Genomic DNA, 18635 nt, shown 5'->3' on the forward strand with positions numbered 1-18635 from the left:
TACAGTGAAACTTTCACTCTGAGATTTGGGGCACATTAATATTCACTGTCAGTGTAGTAAATAGCTAAATGATGCTAGTGACAGTTACTACTGATGGATAGCTTGCTTGAGTGGGAGGTTGCTGGAGTACAGTCATATAGTATAGCGGTATCAGTAACATGACTGTCACCTCCAACAAAATCTCAGCCTAGCCTAGATCAAACAGTTAGCTATTAACAGGTTTTCTGTTTACATACAACTCTTAGCCTAACGCTACCTGGTGATTGGATCAAATATGTATAGATGTCCGGATAATGTCTGGCCACTGTTTTGGGTTATTGATCCACTTGGACGGAGGAAGACTGAAGGCTGACCGATCAACTTTAATTTATCAATGCTCAGGTTCAGGGATGGTCGCAAAATAATTATTAAACATGTCTATAAAACAAAGGTTTGTTTAATACGGAAGGAATGCATATGAACCAAATTGTAATCCAAACACACGTCAAATTGCATTGACATCTACAAAATCTTCGGTTTTCTATCCCCCACGACTGGCACATTCGGGGACATTTTGCAAAGTACCCGCATGTGCCAGACTGGTCTATAAAACAGAACTTAAAACCCACTTTTATGTAGCCTGTGACACACTCATACACATAAGTGGTCAAAATTATTTTCTCTTACAAATAACATTTTTGATGATTCAGTCCCTTGTGTGTTTCTGCTGTCGATGTTGGGACAGATCTCAACTTGTTTTTACTTGTCAGTAATTTATTTCCTCTGTGGCAGTAAAACATTTTACATAAGCCTTCAGAAACTCCTGTAGGTTGGACTGGGCTTCCTAAACACTTTTAGGGCTAACTATAACTGCCGTACATATTTCTTTCAATTAATATGTTCTATAATCCATCCATCCATCCATCCATCCATCTTCTTCCGCTTATCCGGGGCCGGGTCGCGGGGGCAGCAGTCTAAGCAGGGACTCCCAGACTTCCTTCGCCCCAGACACTTCCTCCAGCTCCTCCGGGGGGATCCCGAGGCGTTCCCAGGCCAGCCGAGAGACATAGTCCCTCCAGCGTGTCCTGGGTCTTCCCCGGGGCCGCCTCCCGGTGGGACATGCCCAGAACACCTCCCGAGGGAGGCGTCCAGGAGGCATCCGGATCAGATGCCCTAGCCACCTCAGCTGGCTCCTCTCGACGTGGAGGAGCAGCGGCTCTACTCGAGCTCCCCCGTGTGACTGAGCTCCTCACCCTATCTCTGGGGAGCGCCCAGCCACTCGGCGGAGGAAGCCCATTTCGGCCGCTTGTATCCGCGATCTTGTCCTTTCGGTCACTACCCAAAGCTCATGACCATAGGTGAGGGCAGGAGCGTAGATTGACCGGTAAATCGAGAGCTTTGTCTTTCGACTCAGCTCCTTCTTTACCACAACGGTCCGATACAGCGCCCGCATCACTGCAGGCGCTGCACCGATCCGCCTGTCAATCTCACGCTCCATCCGTCCCTCACTCGTGAACAAGACCCGAGATACTTAAACTCCTCCACTTGGGGCAAGGACTCCCCACCCACGCGAAGAGAGCAAACCACCTTTTTCCGGTCAAGAACCATGGCCTCAGATTTGGAAGAGCTGATTCTCATCCCAGCTGCTTCACACTCGGCTGCAAACCGTCCCAGTGCATGCTGCAGGTCCTGGTTTGAAGAAGCCATCAGAACGACATCATCTGCAAACAGCAGAGATGAGATCCTGTGGTTCCCAAACCGGACACCCTCCGGCCCCTGACTGCGCCTAGAAATTCTGTCCATATAAATTATGAACAGAACCGGTGACAAAGGGCAGCCCTGGCAGAGTCCAACATGCACCGGGAACAGGTCTGACTTACTGCCGGCAATGCGAACACAGCTCCTGCTCCGGTTATACAGGGACCGGACAGCCCTTAGCAAAGGGCCCCGGACCCCATACTCCCAGAGCACTCCCCACAAAGCGCCCGGGGCACACGGTCGAATGCCTTCTCCAGATCCACAAAGCACATGTGGACTGGTTGGGCAAACTCCCATGAACCCTCGAGCACCCGATGGAGAGTATAGAGCTGGTCCAGTGTTCCACGACCGGGACGAAAACCACTCTGCTCCTCCTGAATCCGAGGTTCGACTATCGGACGAATTCTCCTCTCCAGTACCCTGGAATAGACCTTACCGGGGAGGCTGAGAAGTGTGATCCCTCTGTGATTGGAACACACCCTCCGGTCCCCCTTCTTATACAGAGGGACCACCACCCCGGTCTGCCAGTCCAGAGGCACTGTCCCAGACCGCCACGCGATGTTGCAGAGGCGTGTCAGCCAAGACAGTCCCACAACATCCAGAGACTTAAGATACTCAGGACGGATCTCATCCACCCCGAAGCCTTGCCACCAAGGAGCTTGCCAACAACCTCAGTGACTTCGGCCAGGGTGATGGATGAGTCCGCCTCCGGGTCCCCAGCCTCCGCTTCCTCTTCGGAAGACGTGACAGCGGGATTGAGGAGATCCTCAAAGTATTCCTTCCACCGTCCGACAACATCCCCAGTCGAGGTCAACAGCTCTCCACCCGCACCGTACAAGGTGTTGGTGAAGCACTGCTTCCCCCTCCTGAGCCGTCGGACGGTTTGCCAGAATTTCTTTGAGGCCGACCGATAGTCCTCCTCCATGGCCTCTCCGAACCTCTCCCAGTCCTGAGTTTTTGCCTCTGTGACCGCACGGGCTGCAGCACGCTTAGCCTGCCGGTACCTGTCAGCTGCCTCGGGAGTCCCACGAGCCAACAAGGCCCGATAGGACTCCTTCTTCAGCCTGACGGCATCCCTTACTTCGGCGTCCACCACCGTGTTCGGGGATTGCCGCGCGACAGGCACCAGAAACCTTGCGACCACAGCTACGAGCCGCGCGCGATCGACAATGGAGGTGGAAAACATGGTCCACTCGGACTCAATGTCCCCAACCTCCCGGGATCTGGGAGAAGCTCCCGGAGGTGTGAGTTGTAGACCCTGCTGACAGAGGGCTCCGCCAGACGTTCCCAGCAGACCCTCACACGACGCTTGGGCCTGCCAAGTCTGTCCGGCTTCCTCCCCGCCAGCGGATCCAACTCACCACCAGGTGGTGATCGGTTGACAGCTCCGCCCCTCTCTTCACCCGAGTGTCCAAGACACGCGCCGGAGGTCAGATGATACGACAACAAAGTCGATCATCGACCTCCGGCCTAGGGGGTGTCCTGGTGTGCGTGCACTGATGGACACCCTTGTGCTTGAACATGGTGTTAGTTATGGACAAACTGTAACTAGCACAGAAGTCCAACAACTGAACACCGCTCGGGTTCAGATCAGGGGCCGTTCCTTCCGATTACCCCTCTCCAGGTGTCACTGTCGTTGCCCACGTGGGCGTTGAAGTCCCCAGTAGAACAACGGAGTCCCGGGTGGTGCACTGTCTAGTACCCCTCCCAGGGACTCCAAGAAGGCCTGGTACTCTGCACTGCTGTTCGGCCCGTAGGCCGCCACAACAGTGAGAGACCTGTCCCCACCTGGAGGCGGAGGGACGCGACCCTCTCGTTCACTGGGGTAAACTCCAACACGTGGACGGCTGAGCTGTGGGGCTATGAGCAGGCCCACACCAGCCCGCCGCCTCTCCCCGCCCGGCAACGCCAGAGAAATGGAGCGTCCAGCCCCTCTCGAGGAGACGGGTTCCAGAGCCCAGGCTGTGCGTGGAGGCGAGGCCGACTATATCTAGCCGGTAACGCTCAACCTCCCGCACAAGCTCAGGCTCCTTCCCCCCAGCGAAGTGACATTCCATGTCCCTAGAGCCAATTTCTGTGTCCGGAGATCTGGTCGCGAAGCCCCTGCCTTCGACTGCCGCCCAGATCTCTCTGCACCGGCCCCTACGGATCCTCCTGCAGGTGGTGGGTCCACGGGAGGGCGGCCCCACGTCGCTCCTTCGGGCTGTGCCCGGCCGGGCCCCGTGGGGAAAGGCCCGGCCACCAGGCGCTCGCCGTTGGGCACCCACCCCAGGCCTGGCTCCAGGGTGGGGCCCGGTAGCGCCAATCCGGGCGGCGTAACTGGCCTTGATTTTAAATAATCCATAAGGGTCTTCTGAACCGCTCTTGGTCTGACCCGTCACCCTGGACCTGTTTGCCATGGGTGACCCTACCAGGGGCATACAGCCCCAGGCAACATAGCTCCCAGGGTCATTCGGGTACTCAAACCCCTCCACCACGTTAAGGTGGCGGTTCAAGGAGGGGTGTTCTATAATTTCCATACATATTGTTTCTGTTGTTTTAACATGTGTTTGTTTAAATTAATTCATGCATGTTGAGTGCTTATGTTGAGTGGGAACTAGGGTGCATATGTGTTGCACACGGACATTTTTGAGGGATGCAATAGGAAAGAACGGACTTTTGGTGAGAGGTTGGTGTCTCTGCATGTGAATTTAAGTTGTGAAGAAGTTGCAAAGAAGACAAGATGTTTTTTATTTTTGTATTTTGATCGGGGCATTTAAAGAATGCCCCTTGGTTATATGCAGCCAGCGAGGTATGTAAAGTATGTTTGTGTTTCCCGAGTGTATTTGTATAGAGTTTTGCAATATATGTGAATGTGTTTATGTTTTACATTGTCATACTGTAGTTTGACGGTGGATTTCATTGACGGTGAACGTGATAGCGGAGAAAAGAAAGAGAAAGGCAATAAATCCATCAGTATCCAGACCCATGGCGTCGTTTATTTCCCGGAGGGAGTGATAGTCAAACTCGAACCTGCACCATGAGAGTCAGACTCGGACCTGCGCAAGCGTCCGGACCTGCTGTGTCACAACTCGGCAAGGAGATGTGTAACTTCACACAGATAAGCCCACATTTAGCGTTAAGGACTTGCAGTTCATCAGTGTTTCATTAAGACGTCCATAAGGCAGACACTAAAGCTTGTGTACTGAAAGGTGACAATAAGTTTGAGCACTACAAGGAACTGTGTGAAACCTTAATAATACCAACTGTGGTTGAAATAGGTGATAACTTGGAAAGGAATTATTGTGCATTTTGAGCAAGCTGATATATACATTTCAGTATTTGAAGAGTTTTTCTTCTAAGCATTTTCACTAAAGTATGGTCATAAGAATTTTGTCAAGTGTAATCAACCATACAATATTACCAAGCCTTTACATTGTTTTGCTTACATTGAAGTGCTGATTTAAAGGACATTAAACTAATTTAATTTGATCGTTCACTTCAGAAAGAAAAAAAAAAAAAATTCTGCTGTAACTTACGCAGCTAAAATTTAGTGTGTACAGGCAATTTCCAGATAAGTAAGATGTCACAAACAAGTGAAAGAAAACAAAAATCAGAGAAGTCTACCTTTGTACAACAAACAGTACGGCCTGCAGAGCCTCGTAGAGGTGAAAGAGATCGAACATTAACAGAAAAGGGAAAAGAATTTCAGAAGGAAAAGGTGAAAGGATTATTACTTCGCTTTGACAGTATTTATGAGCGCTGGAAAGTTTTGACAAAAGTGGCTAAAAATCCATAATCAAACAAGATCCCAGTGATATCCTCCAAGAACACATTAAAGGTATTCAAAGAGAAGAATTAGAGCTGAATAATGTTTATGATGAATACAGAAAAATTGACAGCCCAACTCATAAGATGAGACGCAAGTTGGACAGATGTGCATCCGTCACCAGAACTGTTATGCAGAATGCACAGTCTCAAATTCAAGGAAACGAGGAGGAGAATATTTGGCCTGATGCCTCATCTGTATTTGCATCTTCAACTTCCAGTGTTTCATTTCAGAGCAGTAATACTAAGTCTAATTCCATTCACTCTGCTGTATCCTCATCCAAAAGACAAGAAGCTGTTGCTGAGTATGCACATGCACAGGCTGTATTGAAAATTATGTGTGAGCAAGAAGGCCACCATGCAGAACTCCAAAGACTTGAAGCTGAGGATAAGTTGATAGTTGCAGACCAAGAAGCAGCTGCATCTACTCGCCGTCTTCAAAGAGAAAAGGAAGAAATTGAACGCAAGATAGAAAGAGAGAGATGAGAGGCGGCTCTGTTAAAGAAACAGCATGAAGAGAATGCTGCAAGAAAAAGATCAGTGGAAAATTTGAAAAGAGAACTTGAGCATTTGGAAGAGTTAAAAAGGCTTAATGCAGCCAAAGCAAAGCTTCAAGTTTACAATGCAAATGAGTTCTATCCAACACAAGACTTTGTACCACAAAAATGTGAGATGGAGTTGCCTACAGATATGCAGATACTGAATCAAGTGAGTATTGCTGATCAGCATCCACAACTGTTCAGAAATGTGACTCCAAAAGTGAACACCAAAACGACATGCGAGAGCTGGTAAAGGTCTTAGCTGAAGCTATGACAGCAAACAGGCTACCCATTCCAGAGCCTTCAATTTTTGTGGAGATCCACTCAAGTTTAATCATTGGAAGTCGTCCTTTCAGACACTTATAGAGAAAAAGAATATACCTACTGCAGAGAAAGTCTTCTTCCTTCAAAAATATGTCGGAGGAGCTGCTAGAGAAGCCTTAGAAGGTTATTTTCTGTCTGGTTCAGAAGATTCATACAATGCAGCATGGAGCCTGCTCAATGAAAGATATGGCCAACCCTTTGTAATTGCCAAGGCTTTCAGAGACAAATTACATTCATGGCCAAAAATAGCTTCAAGAGAGAGTGCTGAGTTGAGAAAATTTGTGGATCTTTTACGCAGCTGTGAAAGTGCTATGGCTAACAATGACAGTCTCTACATTCTAAATGATGGAATTGAGAATCAAAAACTTGCTGCTAAGTTACCTGACTGGTTAAGTTCTGGATGGAACCGACAGGCCACACAATATCAACTTGAACACGGAAGGTTCCCAAGCTTCAGTTATTTTGTGACGTTCCTTTCAATGGAGGCGAGCATCGCTTGCAACCCCATTACATCCTTCCATGCATTACGGCAAAGTGAATCTGATAAGTCAAAGATGAGAGACCACAACATTTCAACTTCCAAGAACCAAACCGTTGGTGCCAAGATCTTCACAACAAACACCACGGAAAGGAAAATAGTTATGTGTGTGTTTTGTAAAAAATCAGGGCATAGCTTACACAAGTGCTACAAATTAAGAGAGAAGCCAGTTGCTGAGCGCATAAAATTTATGCAAAGTGAAAAACTGTGCTTCGGCTGTTTGAACCCTGGCCACCAGTCTAAGAGCTGCAGTAACCGGATGGTCTGCGATTCATGCTCAAAGAAGCACCCCACGTGTTTGCACGAAGAACGTTCAAAGGGGGAACCTAGAACTAAGGAAAGAACAATCTAAAGAAACATCTCCACCACAAGTCGTCACAAAGGAAACAACCTCTAACAGAATTGTACAAGATGCTAATAGTGCACAGACTTCTGCGATAGTACCTGTCTATGTGTCAATGCCAAGTGATCCAGACAAGGAAGTTCTCGTTTATGCTCTGTTAGATACACAGAGTGATTCTTCTTTCATTCTTGATGAAGTGGTAGATGTTCTTGATACAAACACTGAACAAGTGAAGTTAAAACTCTCTACGATGTCATCAAAAGGAACAATCATTCATTGTAAAAGACTTAATAGCTTGCAAATAAGGGGACTCTTTTCCTCCAAGAAGTTAACAGTGCCAACAGTTTACACTCGTGACTTCATCCCGGCTAATCGCACACACATCCCACTGCCTGAGACAGCAAAGGCATGGCCTCATTTGGAGCATCTTGCTGATCACATCGCGCCTCAAAAGGATTGTGAAATTGGTTTGTTGATCGGGTACAATTGCCCACAAGCTCTAATGCCACGAGAAGTCATTTGTGGAGAGGAAGGCCAGCCATTTGCTCAGAAGACCGACTTAGGATGGAGCATAGTGAGTTATGGCGATCCAGGTGAACACTACGGTGATGCAATTGGAGTGAGTCACCGTATCATTGTGAAGCAAGTAATGCCTGAAGTGAGTACAATGGTCAAGCTTAAAGGAGAAGTCCACTATGTTTGCAATACAAAGGTCAGTGAAATGGTCAATCCAGATGACATAATTAAGATATTGGAATCTGATTTCAATGAGAGAGGTCAAGAAGATCTTAATTTCTTGGCTAAACTGAAAGAGGGAATCAGACAGAAGCAAGATGGCCATTTTGAGATGCCCTTACCTTTCAAACAAGACAAACCAAGTCTACCAAATAATAAATCATGTGCTGTTCAACGACTAATGTCATTGAAACGAAAGCTTAGGAGAGACCAGCAGTACCGTACTGACTACTTGGAGTTTATGGAAGATATCATTGCTCGTGGCCACGCAGAAAAGGTCCCTGAAGATGAAGTTGACAATCAACCAGCCTGGTATATTCCTCACCATGGCATATATACCACCCTCAAAAGCCTGGAAAGATACGAGTGGTCTTTGATTGCTCAGCAAGGTTCCAAAAACGTCACTGAATGACCAACTCCTTATTGGTCCAGAGCTCACAAACACCTTGGTGGGAGTCCTTTGCAGGTTTCGCAAAGGCCCGATTGCCATAATGTGTGATGTGGAAAAAATGTTTCATCAGTTCCATGTAAGACCTGAGCACCAAGACTACCTAAGGTTCTTATGGTGGGAGAACGGTGATCTAGAGTCTCCACCCTCAATTTTTAGGATGAAGGTCCACCTATTTGGGGCAGCGTCCTCCCCTGGGTGTGCCAATTTTGGACTTAAGCATCTAGCCACTCAAGGTCAAGATAAATTTAACTCAAGCACTGTTAAGTTCATCCAAAGAAATTTTTATGTTGATGATGGACTGGTGTGCATAACGTCTGAAGCTGAAGCAATTCAGCTGATTAAGGAAGCGAGAGATCTTTGCAGCACAGGCAAACTTAGACTACACAAGTTCATTTCCAACAGCAAGGAGGTATTGAAATCGAGCACCGAAGGATGAATGTGCTGAAAGTGTCAAAGACATGGACATGGCTTTGGGAGAGCCACTCATGGAAAGAGCTCTTGGCGTTCAATGGTGTGTATCCTCTGATGACTTCCAGTTCAGAGTGACCATTAAGGAACACCCAAATACCAGAAGAGGAGTACTTTCTACAGTGGCTTCAATCTACGATCCGTTGGGATTCGTAGCGCCTTTTATTCTCAGTGGAAAGCAGATCTTACAACAACTGTGTAGAGACAAAGTAACTTGGGACGAGCCACTCCCACAAGAGCTAAGAGTACAGTGGGAAGTGTGGCTAAAAGATCTTCAAACCTTATCTAATGTGAGAATTAGAAGGTGTTATATCCCAGATAACTTCAAGGAGGTAAAGCAGTACGAACTTCACCACTTCTCTGATGCAAGTGTCATCGGTTATGGGGAGTGTACTTACCTCAGAGCGGTCGACATTGAAGGAAATGTTCACTGCAAGCTAGTCATGGGAAAAGCACGGGTTGCTCCTACCAAGGTAACCACAGTGCCACGTCTTGAGTTGTCGGCTGCAGTTGTAGCAGCAAGAACAAGTGTAATGCTCAGAAATGAGCTTGAAATAGAGGATCTTCAAGAACATTTTTGGACTGACTCCAAGGTCGTCCTTGGCTATATAAACAATGATGCCAGACGGTTTCAAGTGTTTGTAGCAAACAGAATCCAAAGAATCAAGTCCATTACAGATCCTGCACAATGGCACTTTGTAAGGTCTGAAGATAATCCTGCAGATCATGCGTCGAGAGGTCTCTCCGCAGATCAGCTTCTTGCTTCAAATTGGTTTACTGGCCCAGATTTCTTATGGGAAAGAGAGCTACCCAAAGGAGAAGTTATGGTGGGAAAGGTCTACGATGATGATCCGGAACTTAAAAGAACCCTGGTGCTCAACACCAAAGCGAGGGAGGATAGGTCATTGTTAGACCGCCTAACAAAGTTTTCTGACTGGAAAAGAGCTGTCAAGGCTATTGCTCTTTTAAAGCGCCATGCTAAACAGATCAAGGGCATCAAAGATAAAGTAAGTGGAGCTACAAGTGTTGAGGAAAGAAAGGAAGCAGAGCTATTCATAATCAAGTTGGCTCAGAAGGAAGCATTCAGCAGTGAAATCAAAGGTATAAAGCAAGGCAAAGATATAAAACCCAAAGACAAAGTTAACAAACTACATAAGCTGAGTCCTTTTGTAGATGAGCATGGTGTACTTAGGGTTGGAGGACGGTTGACAAGATCTGTTCTTCATCCGCATGTCAAGCATCCTGCTATTGTACCAAATAAGAGTCATGTATCATCGTTGCTTATTAAGCACTACCATGAAAGGGTGCATCATCAAGGAAGAGGAATAACTGCCAATGAATTGCGATCCAATGGAATATGGATCACAGGATGCAGCAGTGCAGTTGCCTCACATATCTACAAGTGCACAACATGCAGAAAGTACAGAAGGAACACACAAGATCCAAAAATGGCGGACTTGCCAGAGGAAAGAATGGAAATGACACCTCCTTTTACATATTGTGGCATTGATTGTTTTGGACCATTTTACGTGAAGGAAGCAAGGAAGGAACTGAAGAAGTATGGTCTCATTTTCACTTGTATGTGTTCTAGAGCCATACATATTGAAATGCTTGATGATCTCACTACAGATGCCTTTATCAATGCATTACGAATATTCATTGCAATACGTGGACATGTAAGACAGTTAAGATGTGATCAAGGCACAAACTTCGTAGGTGCAAGAGGAGAGTTCATGAACACAATGAAAAGGATAAATCCTGAACAGTTGAAGGAATATGGATGTGAATTCATAATGAACTTCCCATCATCGAGCCACATGGGCGGCGTATGGGAGAGGCAGATTAGAACGATCAGAAGCGTTTTAACCACAATCCTTGACCAGTCTGCTAAACGACTTGACAGTGCCTCGCTCAGAACCTTTCTGTACGAAGTGATGGCTATTATTAATAGCAGACCACTGACAGTTGAGCATTTAAATGACCCAACAAGTCATGAACCTCTCACGCCCAATCATATTCTTATGATGAAGTCAAACATAATATTCCCACCTCCAGGTGAATTTGTGAGTCAGGATCTATACTTGCGCAAGAGATGGCGCCAGGTGCAGTTCTTGGCAAATGAATTTTGGACAAGGTGGAAGAAGGAGTATCTCCTTAATCTTCAACAAAGACAAATATGGCAAAAAGAGAAGAGAAATACAAAGGTCGACGACATTGTCATCCTACAGGAAGACAGTTCGCCACGTAATCAATGGAGATTGGCAAGAGTGACAGAAGTGTATCCGAGTCCTGATGGAAAGGTTTCGAAAAGTGAAACTGCTAATTAGTGACTCAACCTTAGACAGCCAGGGAAGACGCGTTTCCAAGCCAGTCTACCTTGATAGGCCTGTACAGAAGACAGTTTTACTGCTTGAAGCAGAATAAATATTATTGTTCCCAGTTTAGGTTACTGTAAGGTAAAGGCATATAGTATGGTTGAAATTAAGGTGTGAAATTGTCGAAATTGTGAGGTGAAATGACAAAATTGTCATTTGGTGGGAGTATAACTGCCGTACATATTTCTTTCAATTAATATGTTCTATAATTTCCATACATATTGTTTCTGTTGTTTTAACATGTGTTTGTTTAAATTAATTCATGCATGTTGAGTGCTTATGTTGAGTGGGAACTAGGGTGCATATGTGTTGCACACGGACATTTTTGAGGGATGCAATAGGAAAGAACGGACTTTTGGTGAGAGGTTGGTGTCTCTGCATGTGAATTTAAGTTGTGAAGAAGTTGCAAAGAAGACAAGATGTTTTTTATTTTTGTATTTTGATCGGGGCATTTAAAGAACTCATTCCCCCTTGGTTATATGCAGCCAGCGAGGTATGTAAAGTATGTTTGTGTTTCCCGAGTGTATTTGTATAGAGTTTTGCAATATATGTGAATGTGTTTATGTTTTACATTGTCATACTGTAGTTTGACGGTGGATTTCATTGACGGTGAACGTGATAGCGGAGAAAAGAAAGAGAAAGGCAATAAATCCATCAGTATCCAGACCCATGGCGTCGTTTATTTCCCGGAGGGAGTGATACTAACTAAATCTAAAAGACAACTATACAGACTGGAATAAACACACTAGCCTAGCAACAATAAGGCTACAAACAAACCATAATGCGACTGGAGATTTCATCAAATGTCTTGTTTTGTCCGAGCAACAGTGGCAAAATATTGAATTCACTATAATGTAATCTGTTCTATAGGACTAGTTGTTGATATCCCTTAAATTGCACACCTCAGGAATGCTGCCTAGACTCAAGGTCAAGGTCTCCATATTAATGGCTGAGATTCTTGGGAGATGGCAGGACATCATAGGCAGCCTTGATGGTGAAGCCACCCCTCCCTTGATGCACTTGGCCCACAATGTCCTAGGATTTGAGCTCTGCCTTTGCCTGCTGGGTGTCTTCTGATGGGGCCCATTTTCTACCAGTAGCCAGGATGGGGGCAGTTTGGGCTACAAATGGATTACGTGACTCTTTTAGCATCATCTCCAGTCTTACTTTGGCACACTTGTACTCCTAAGTGAGACTGGAGATGGGTGGCATTAGGACTCCTTTGCCATAGAGCCCTTTACTGCTGAGGCTTGATTTTCATCTGAGCCTGCTTGATGTTCTGTGATTTGGTCGTGGTGAGTGTTGTGAGGTTGTCCATGTATGCTCTGACAGGTGGCAGCCCCAGGCTTGGTCTTATCCGCTTAGCTGGCCATGATTCCCACTTTCAGATGTTGCCACGCTGTGGTATAGTCTGCTGTTGTTAAACATAGCTGCACATCCTGGAAGTAGGCCTTGATGAGGATTGTGAGGGCCACTGGGACCCTGAGAAAGTCGAAGGCAGTCCAGAGGAGGTTGTGAGGGACTGAGCCAATGGCATTGGCGAGGTCCAAGAATACCACATGAAGGTCTGCTCCTTCCTTTTTGGCCACCTGTATCTGATGCCAGATGGTATTAGCATGTTCCAGACAGCCAGAGAAGCCAAGGATCCCTGATTTTTGGATTGATGTGTCAATCAGATGGTTTCTTTCCAGGTACCTGACAGCCTTTGAGCCACTACACTAAAGATTATTTTGCCCTTGATGTTTAATAGGCTGATCTGGCAGAATTGGCCAATTTCTGATGAGTCCTTTTCCTTTGGGATCAGGATGTCTCCTGCTCTCCGCCATGATGTTGGTATCTCCTGCTTATGCTATACCACCTTCATGAGCCTCCAGAGGAAATGCAGGATGTCTGGTGCATTTTTGTAGAGCCTGTATGGGACTCCGTTGGGCCCTGGAACTGATGAGGCTCTTGATCTGTGCACAGATTTCTCCACTTTACTCCATCTAGGCAGGCTTACATCTAATTGTTGTTCTGGTGGCTGGATTGGTGGCATGTCAGGTAGGAGGGTGATCTCTTTCTGGTGTTGGTTGTCCGTGCAGGACATCTCCAGATGTTTTTCAAGGTCTGCCTTTCTTCTTTCTTCTTCTTCTTCTGTTGTGTTTTATGGCGGTTGGCGTCCCTAATTGCGCATTACCGCCACCTACTGAATTTTAACAGCTTCACAGTTTAAACTTTTACCAGTGTCCACCCAACGTGATCCCATGCCATAGTCACTTCTATAACCCAGACCCCATTGTCTGAGTTGGTGCAACTCCTTCCCTCAGTGTAACATCCAGATCCTCTCCAGATATGTCCTCAACATTCAAGAATCTTCTTGCCGCATCCAGCACCATCTTAATCCTTTCTGACTTCCCCTTCATTTCAGCCGCACAGTTTATAACCATGGCAATAAATGCCAGAAATCGCTTCTTGTCCATACTGATGTTTTGCTCATCTCCATTTCCTTTCTTCTCCTTTTCCTTTTGAACTACCACCCTTTCACCGTTCCTCTCCATACTCTTAACAGCTTCCGCATATGACAATCCCTTTTCCGCTCTGATCTTATTCATTTTCATTTCCTTAATTCTTTTTGGACATTGTGCTGATCCCGTATAGTGGTTTCCCTCGCAATGCAGGCACTTTGCTTTCTCTTTCTCCACTTTACACTTCTCCACATTACAATTGTCCTTCCCACATCTCCCACATCTTCTGCCTCCTCTACATACTGCTGCAACATGTCCATATTCCTGACAGCAGAAACACCTGAGAGGAGCACTCTCATATGGCCTCACCCTGTAGCACACATAGTCTAGGTACACTCTCTCTGGTAATTCCCCCTCAAAAGTCAAACACACTGAGTTACTGTCCTCCTTCTCCCCATTTCTGAATCTTGTCAGCCTTCTTGCCTCACACACACCTTTAACCTCCCGAAATGACTCAGCCTCCACCGACAGTGGCACGCCGCTTACTACCCCCTTCTTCTTTACTTCTGCTCCGAGTGGGAAGCAGTCCACACTGCTAAAATCTCCAAATGCACGAATCTTCAGGGCTTTATCTCTCTGACGCTTTGACACACATTCAATGATAACCATCCCACTTCTTGTTATCCTGACCGATCTGACATCTCCGAGCTTTCCTCCTACAAACTCTCCTACCTCATGTGGATTCTTGAAAATGCCATCTGTTTGTGTCACAGCTATCATCCCAACAAGATACTTTTCCTCTTTCTGACCGGATTCACTTGAGTTACTCTTCTTCCTTTTCTTTTTATTTTCAAATCCTCTCGAATCCTCGTTTCTAATTTCGCGCTCTGATTCCTCCTCTGACTCCATTTCCGCCTTCCTTCCATTTCCAAGGTCTGCCTTTGACACTGAGAGACTTTCACTCTTCTCCTTCATGAAGGGACCCTTCACAAATTTGAAGGGATCTTTGTAGAAGCTTGCTCTTGTCCACTCCTTCTTCCTGCATTTCTTTACCAGGTTCTAAGCTCTCCTCAGTCTCCTACTCCGTATGTCTAACAGGTTTATGCCTTCCTTCTCCTCCTCTGTGACCTTCCTCCATTTCTTCTTCAGCTGCCTTCTCTCTCTGACTAGGCAATCAATTTCCTTCTGCATCCTGGACCTGGTGGGTATAGTTGATGGTCTTCTCTATTGCTCCAAAACCTTCAGCTCCATAGCTGTAGATTAGTTCCTCCATCCTCTCCAACTTCTTCATGATGGTGCCTCTTAAGCGTCTCCAAGATGTTACAGAGGTCAGCATTGACCTCCTCCCACAGTGCCTTTTTACAGGATTTTGGCCACTTGATCAATGGCTTTCGCCCCTGGATCTTCTTTTCCGCTGCAGGTCGTGATGGGCTGGGATGCTTTCCTCTGCCTTGCTCTTCCTTCGCTTGGACAGGGTTGTTGATGTCCAGCAGAATTTGGTTTTTGTCCTGCTGCTGAACTTCAGTTGAGTCAGTCACCACTGACTCAACCTGCTTCTCAAAAAGTAGCTGTCGATGCAAGGTCCCTGTTGTCTTTTCTTCAGACTCACTTTCTTGCCCTGATGTATTTTCAGGCCTGTGGTGGAAGTAACCTTTGCCCAGCCGCATACGCAACTCTGGAGCTTGTGTCCTGCTGCAGCTGTTGAAGTCTTAGGTGTGCTGATCTTCAAACTCATTATATGTTCTGTTCCTGTGTTAGTTGCTGATAATATGATATCACTGATCATAATCATTGAATGAAAACAGCATGTCTGATAAACACAGAAACTGTGGTGAGTGATTATGACGTGTCTGTTGTATTGATAGAACTAATGCTGTGGAAAGATGGTGCTGTATGTGGTGGCCAAAAGGGTGACCATGGGCACCACTGATGACCCTGGTGATGCCCTTCAAGGGAGAGTAATAATGTCTGTTAAAAAAAAAGCTTAATTTGTCACCAAATGGTTTTAAGTCACTAAATCTAGGGAGAAAGTGGCAACACTGCCACTCAAAAAGAAAGGCTAAATATTACTATAAAGATATAGGCTAATATGATGGTTTGACTACATATCAGGCAATATGGAGCCAATGAACAAAAACTGAAAAACTTGCAAATCATTCAAATTTATTTCATAATTCATATTTTGCATACTTTACTTAGCCTATTCATTTAATTATTCAGTAACATTTTTGAAAATCAGTTCAGGTTTGAATAGGTATGGTTACTGTTGTGGTTCAACAAAACTAGCATTTCCACCCTGAAAAACACATGGAGAAAACACAATGAGCTCCAGTATTTATGACTTGAGCTGCAACAATTAGTTGATTAAGCAATTAGTCAATTGACAGAAAATGTATCAGCAACAATTTTGATAATCAATTTATTGTTTAAGTCATTTTCATGAGCAAAATGCAAACCAAATTATGAATTGATTAATCAAAAAAGTAATGGGCAGATTAATCAATAATTAAAACAACTGTTACAACCGTATCAGTATCGAATTTCAAAAACACATACAGTATCAATTATCAACAATCCACATAGTCAAGAGACTATGCTTCTCTCACTTTTTTCTATAATTTAGAAAAAAACTACAGATTGCACACTGTATCCTAATGATGAAACACAAAGACAATGTCTTTTGTTATTATCGTAATCACCCCTGCACCAAAGTCATGTTTTGACCACAAAAAAATTCCCATGGGCTGAGGGTGAAAAAAAGACATGGTGGAGAAATTTTTTGCTATGCTAGACAGAAATCAGAACAGTGCACTCCCTGGTTGGGATGCATGTTGTAATTGCCACATTTTGGCTCTCAGTGAAGTTCACATTTTCAGCAGTGCATCCTGTTTGAAAAAGTGACTTTCGATTTACTCAAGGATTGTGGTTGATGGGTACTGACTCATAGTTGAAGGAATGCCTGTGTCTCCTGGGGATTCCTCTATCCAGCAGGGAATCCCAGGTTTGGCTTCACACCTCTGCAAGACCGCACTTTGCTTTTACATTGTTTTTTTGGAATAATTGCCTATGAGTCAGCTTAAAATTTAAATGATGGGAACCAAAACTTGTCCCTGGTAGATGCAGTGCTCAATTTTAGTCTTTTGGTTCCTTTAGTTCTTGAAGTCATGAAATTGTAGATAGTTTTATCAAATTGTAACTCACAAAATCTTTAATTGTAAGTCATTTGCTGATTTATAGATTTTTCCAAATAAAATAAAAACATTTAATTCTTTATTTTCTAAACCTAAAAGCCCCATTTTCACACAACTCAGTAGATGTTGTTAAAATCTTTGTAGCTTAAATCTCAGAACAATATATTCTTGCAGCAAATTAAATATCCTATGAAAAGCCTTATTTTTTAACAAACAACAAATTTAAAAAATGAAGTGATTATGTTCTGTATGTAAATGAAATTGCAATGACAACTGTTTGGTCAGTTGTTTTGTAACTAAACTTTTTGGTCTGAACTTTTGGTCTGTAACTATGTTTAATTATGTTTTATTATTTTTCATTAAGGTTACTCTAAGTTGTTTTGGTTAAGGATAGGGGAAGGTTTTGCTGATGGTTAAACGGTGTGTTGAAATGCAAAGGAAGGTGAACAAAGAGTTGAGAGGTGCAATCCAAACACACTCTTCCTCCTCTTTGTCTGTGTTTGTGGGACAGAGCTGTTGAGTCATTGGCTGAGCTGCATGGTCCAGACTCCACTCTGCACATAAGTGGCAGGGGTGAGATTTCCTCTGTTAGCTCTGCTGTGTCGCTCTCATCCTTCCTCTGTCTGTTCGGTGCCTCTGTGTGGCTTTCTCCGAGGTGAGTCAATATATTCTGCTCACTTTTGCTTTTATGAAGATTTCTTACTTTTGTAATATTAACAAAAACTACCTACCTACTAACTTACCTGGTCAAAAATATGAGGGCTACTCAAGCTTCGAGGAGCACACCGTTCAGAGTTGCATGTTTACTGTTTTAGAGAAGTGTGGGTAATTCTAACCGCAAAGGAGACACACTTCTTTCACACTATATTAAAAGGCACCTGCTGTATCCAATAAAGATAACCAATTTGTATATGTATAGATAGTAATATTGATGTTCCTTTTCTCCTATTAAACCAACTGAAATTTACCTAAAATCAGTGGCATGGCATTGAAATTATTTCAAAAAAGGAAAAGGCAAGGATCATTATATAAAATCAAAAACTTCAACTTGAAACTACAGGAGGGATTAACTTAGGTGCATTTTGGACAATTGTTGACCTAGATTCCAGCAAGTTATGTCAAACATTTGGAGAAACCATGCAGTTTGTGTTTTGACTGTGAAAGCTGTGCACATGTTTTCTCTACAATAGTGTTAGAGCACTTAATCAATGTATTTTTTCACATCCTGCACATCTGAACCAGGCACCTGGAAGACCATGCACCCATAAATAAGTGACCACATTTTACACCAAGATAGCATAGAACTGAAAATAAAGGTTAGCTACGCTGTTAGACTTTGATACCTGTGGGTTTTATTGATGACTAAATTCTTAACTGAGGTCAGGTTAGCTAGCTATAATTATCTTACTCTATTTACAGTTAACAGTGCATCTCCTGTTCTGCACTTGCCCTTGTTAAAAGGGTTTAACAGTTTTGACAGGTCAGATCATTTGGCTGATTATCATTTTTCATTGCACAAACTGTCCTTGGAAGGATATTTTCAACATTATATCACATTACATATTCCTCACTTAGGGGCTGAAATTCGTCTTTTATATTAGAATATTCCCACAATGTTTTCTCCCTTATCAGTCCAGCAGAGTATTATTTACTGCTGTATCTTGAAATTTCCGGCACTGCAGA

The 18635-nt window shown here is 44.5% G+C and overlaps 2 protein-coding genes across 3 annotated transcripts in view; both read left to right on the top strand.

Annotated features, from left to right (window-relative positions):
• LOC122885989 (interleukin-1 receptor type 1-like) overlaps nt 1-18635 on the top strand; it is a 39745-nt gene that overhangs the window by 1221 nt on the left and 19889 nt on the right. The window contains exon 2 of one of the 2 annotated variants that reach the window (XM_044217821.1): nt 17464-17607. The exons of the other annotated variant lie outside the window; for it this stretch is intronic. The gene's annotated coding sequence lies outside the window, so the exon portion shown is untranslated. The remainder of the gene's footprint in view (nt 1-17463; nt 17608-18635) is intronic. 2 annotated transcript variants of the gene reach the window in all.
• Nucleotides 7403-11983, top strand: LOC122885987. Its single transcript, XM_044217816.1, has 2 exons — nt 7403-11810; nt 11904-11983. Exon 1 carries the CDS (start codon nt 8933-8935, stop codon nt 11267-11269), a length of 2337 nt encoding a protein of 778 aa, XP_044073751.1. The 5' UTR covers nt 7403-8932; the 3' UTR covers nt 11270-11810; nt 11904-11983.

The sequence above is a fragment of the Siniperca chuatsi genome, linkage group LG12 (assembly GCF_020085105.1).
Source record: "Siniperca chuatsi isolate FFG_IHB_CAS linkage group LG12, ASM2008510v1, whole genome shotgun sequence".
Taxonomy (NCBI): domain Eukaryota; kingdom Metazoa; phylum Chordata; class Actinopteri; order Centrarchiformes; family Sinipercidae; genus Siniperca; species Siniperca chuatsi.

Coding starts and splice junctions, on each gene's coding strand:
- LOC122885987 (XM_044217816.1), top strand. CDS start 8,933: ATGGACATGGCTTTGGGAGAGCCACTCATGGAAAGAGCTCTTGGCGTT.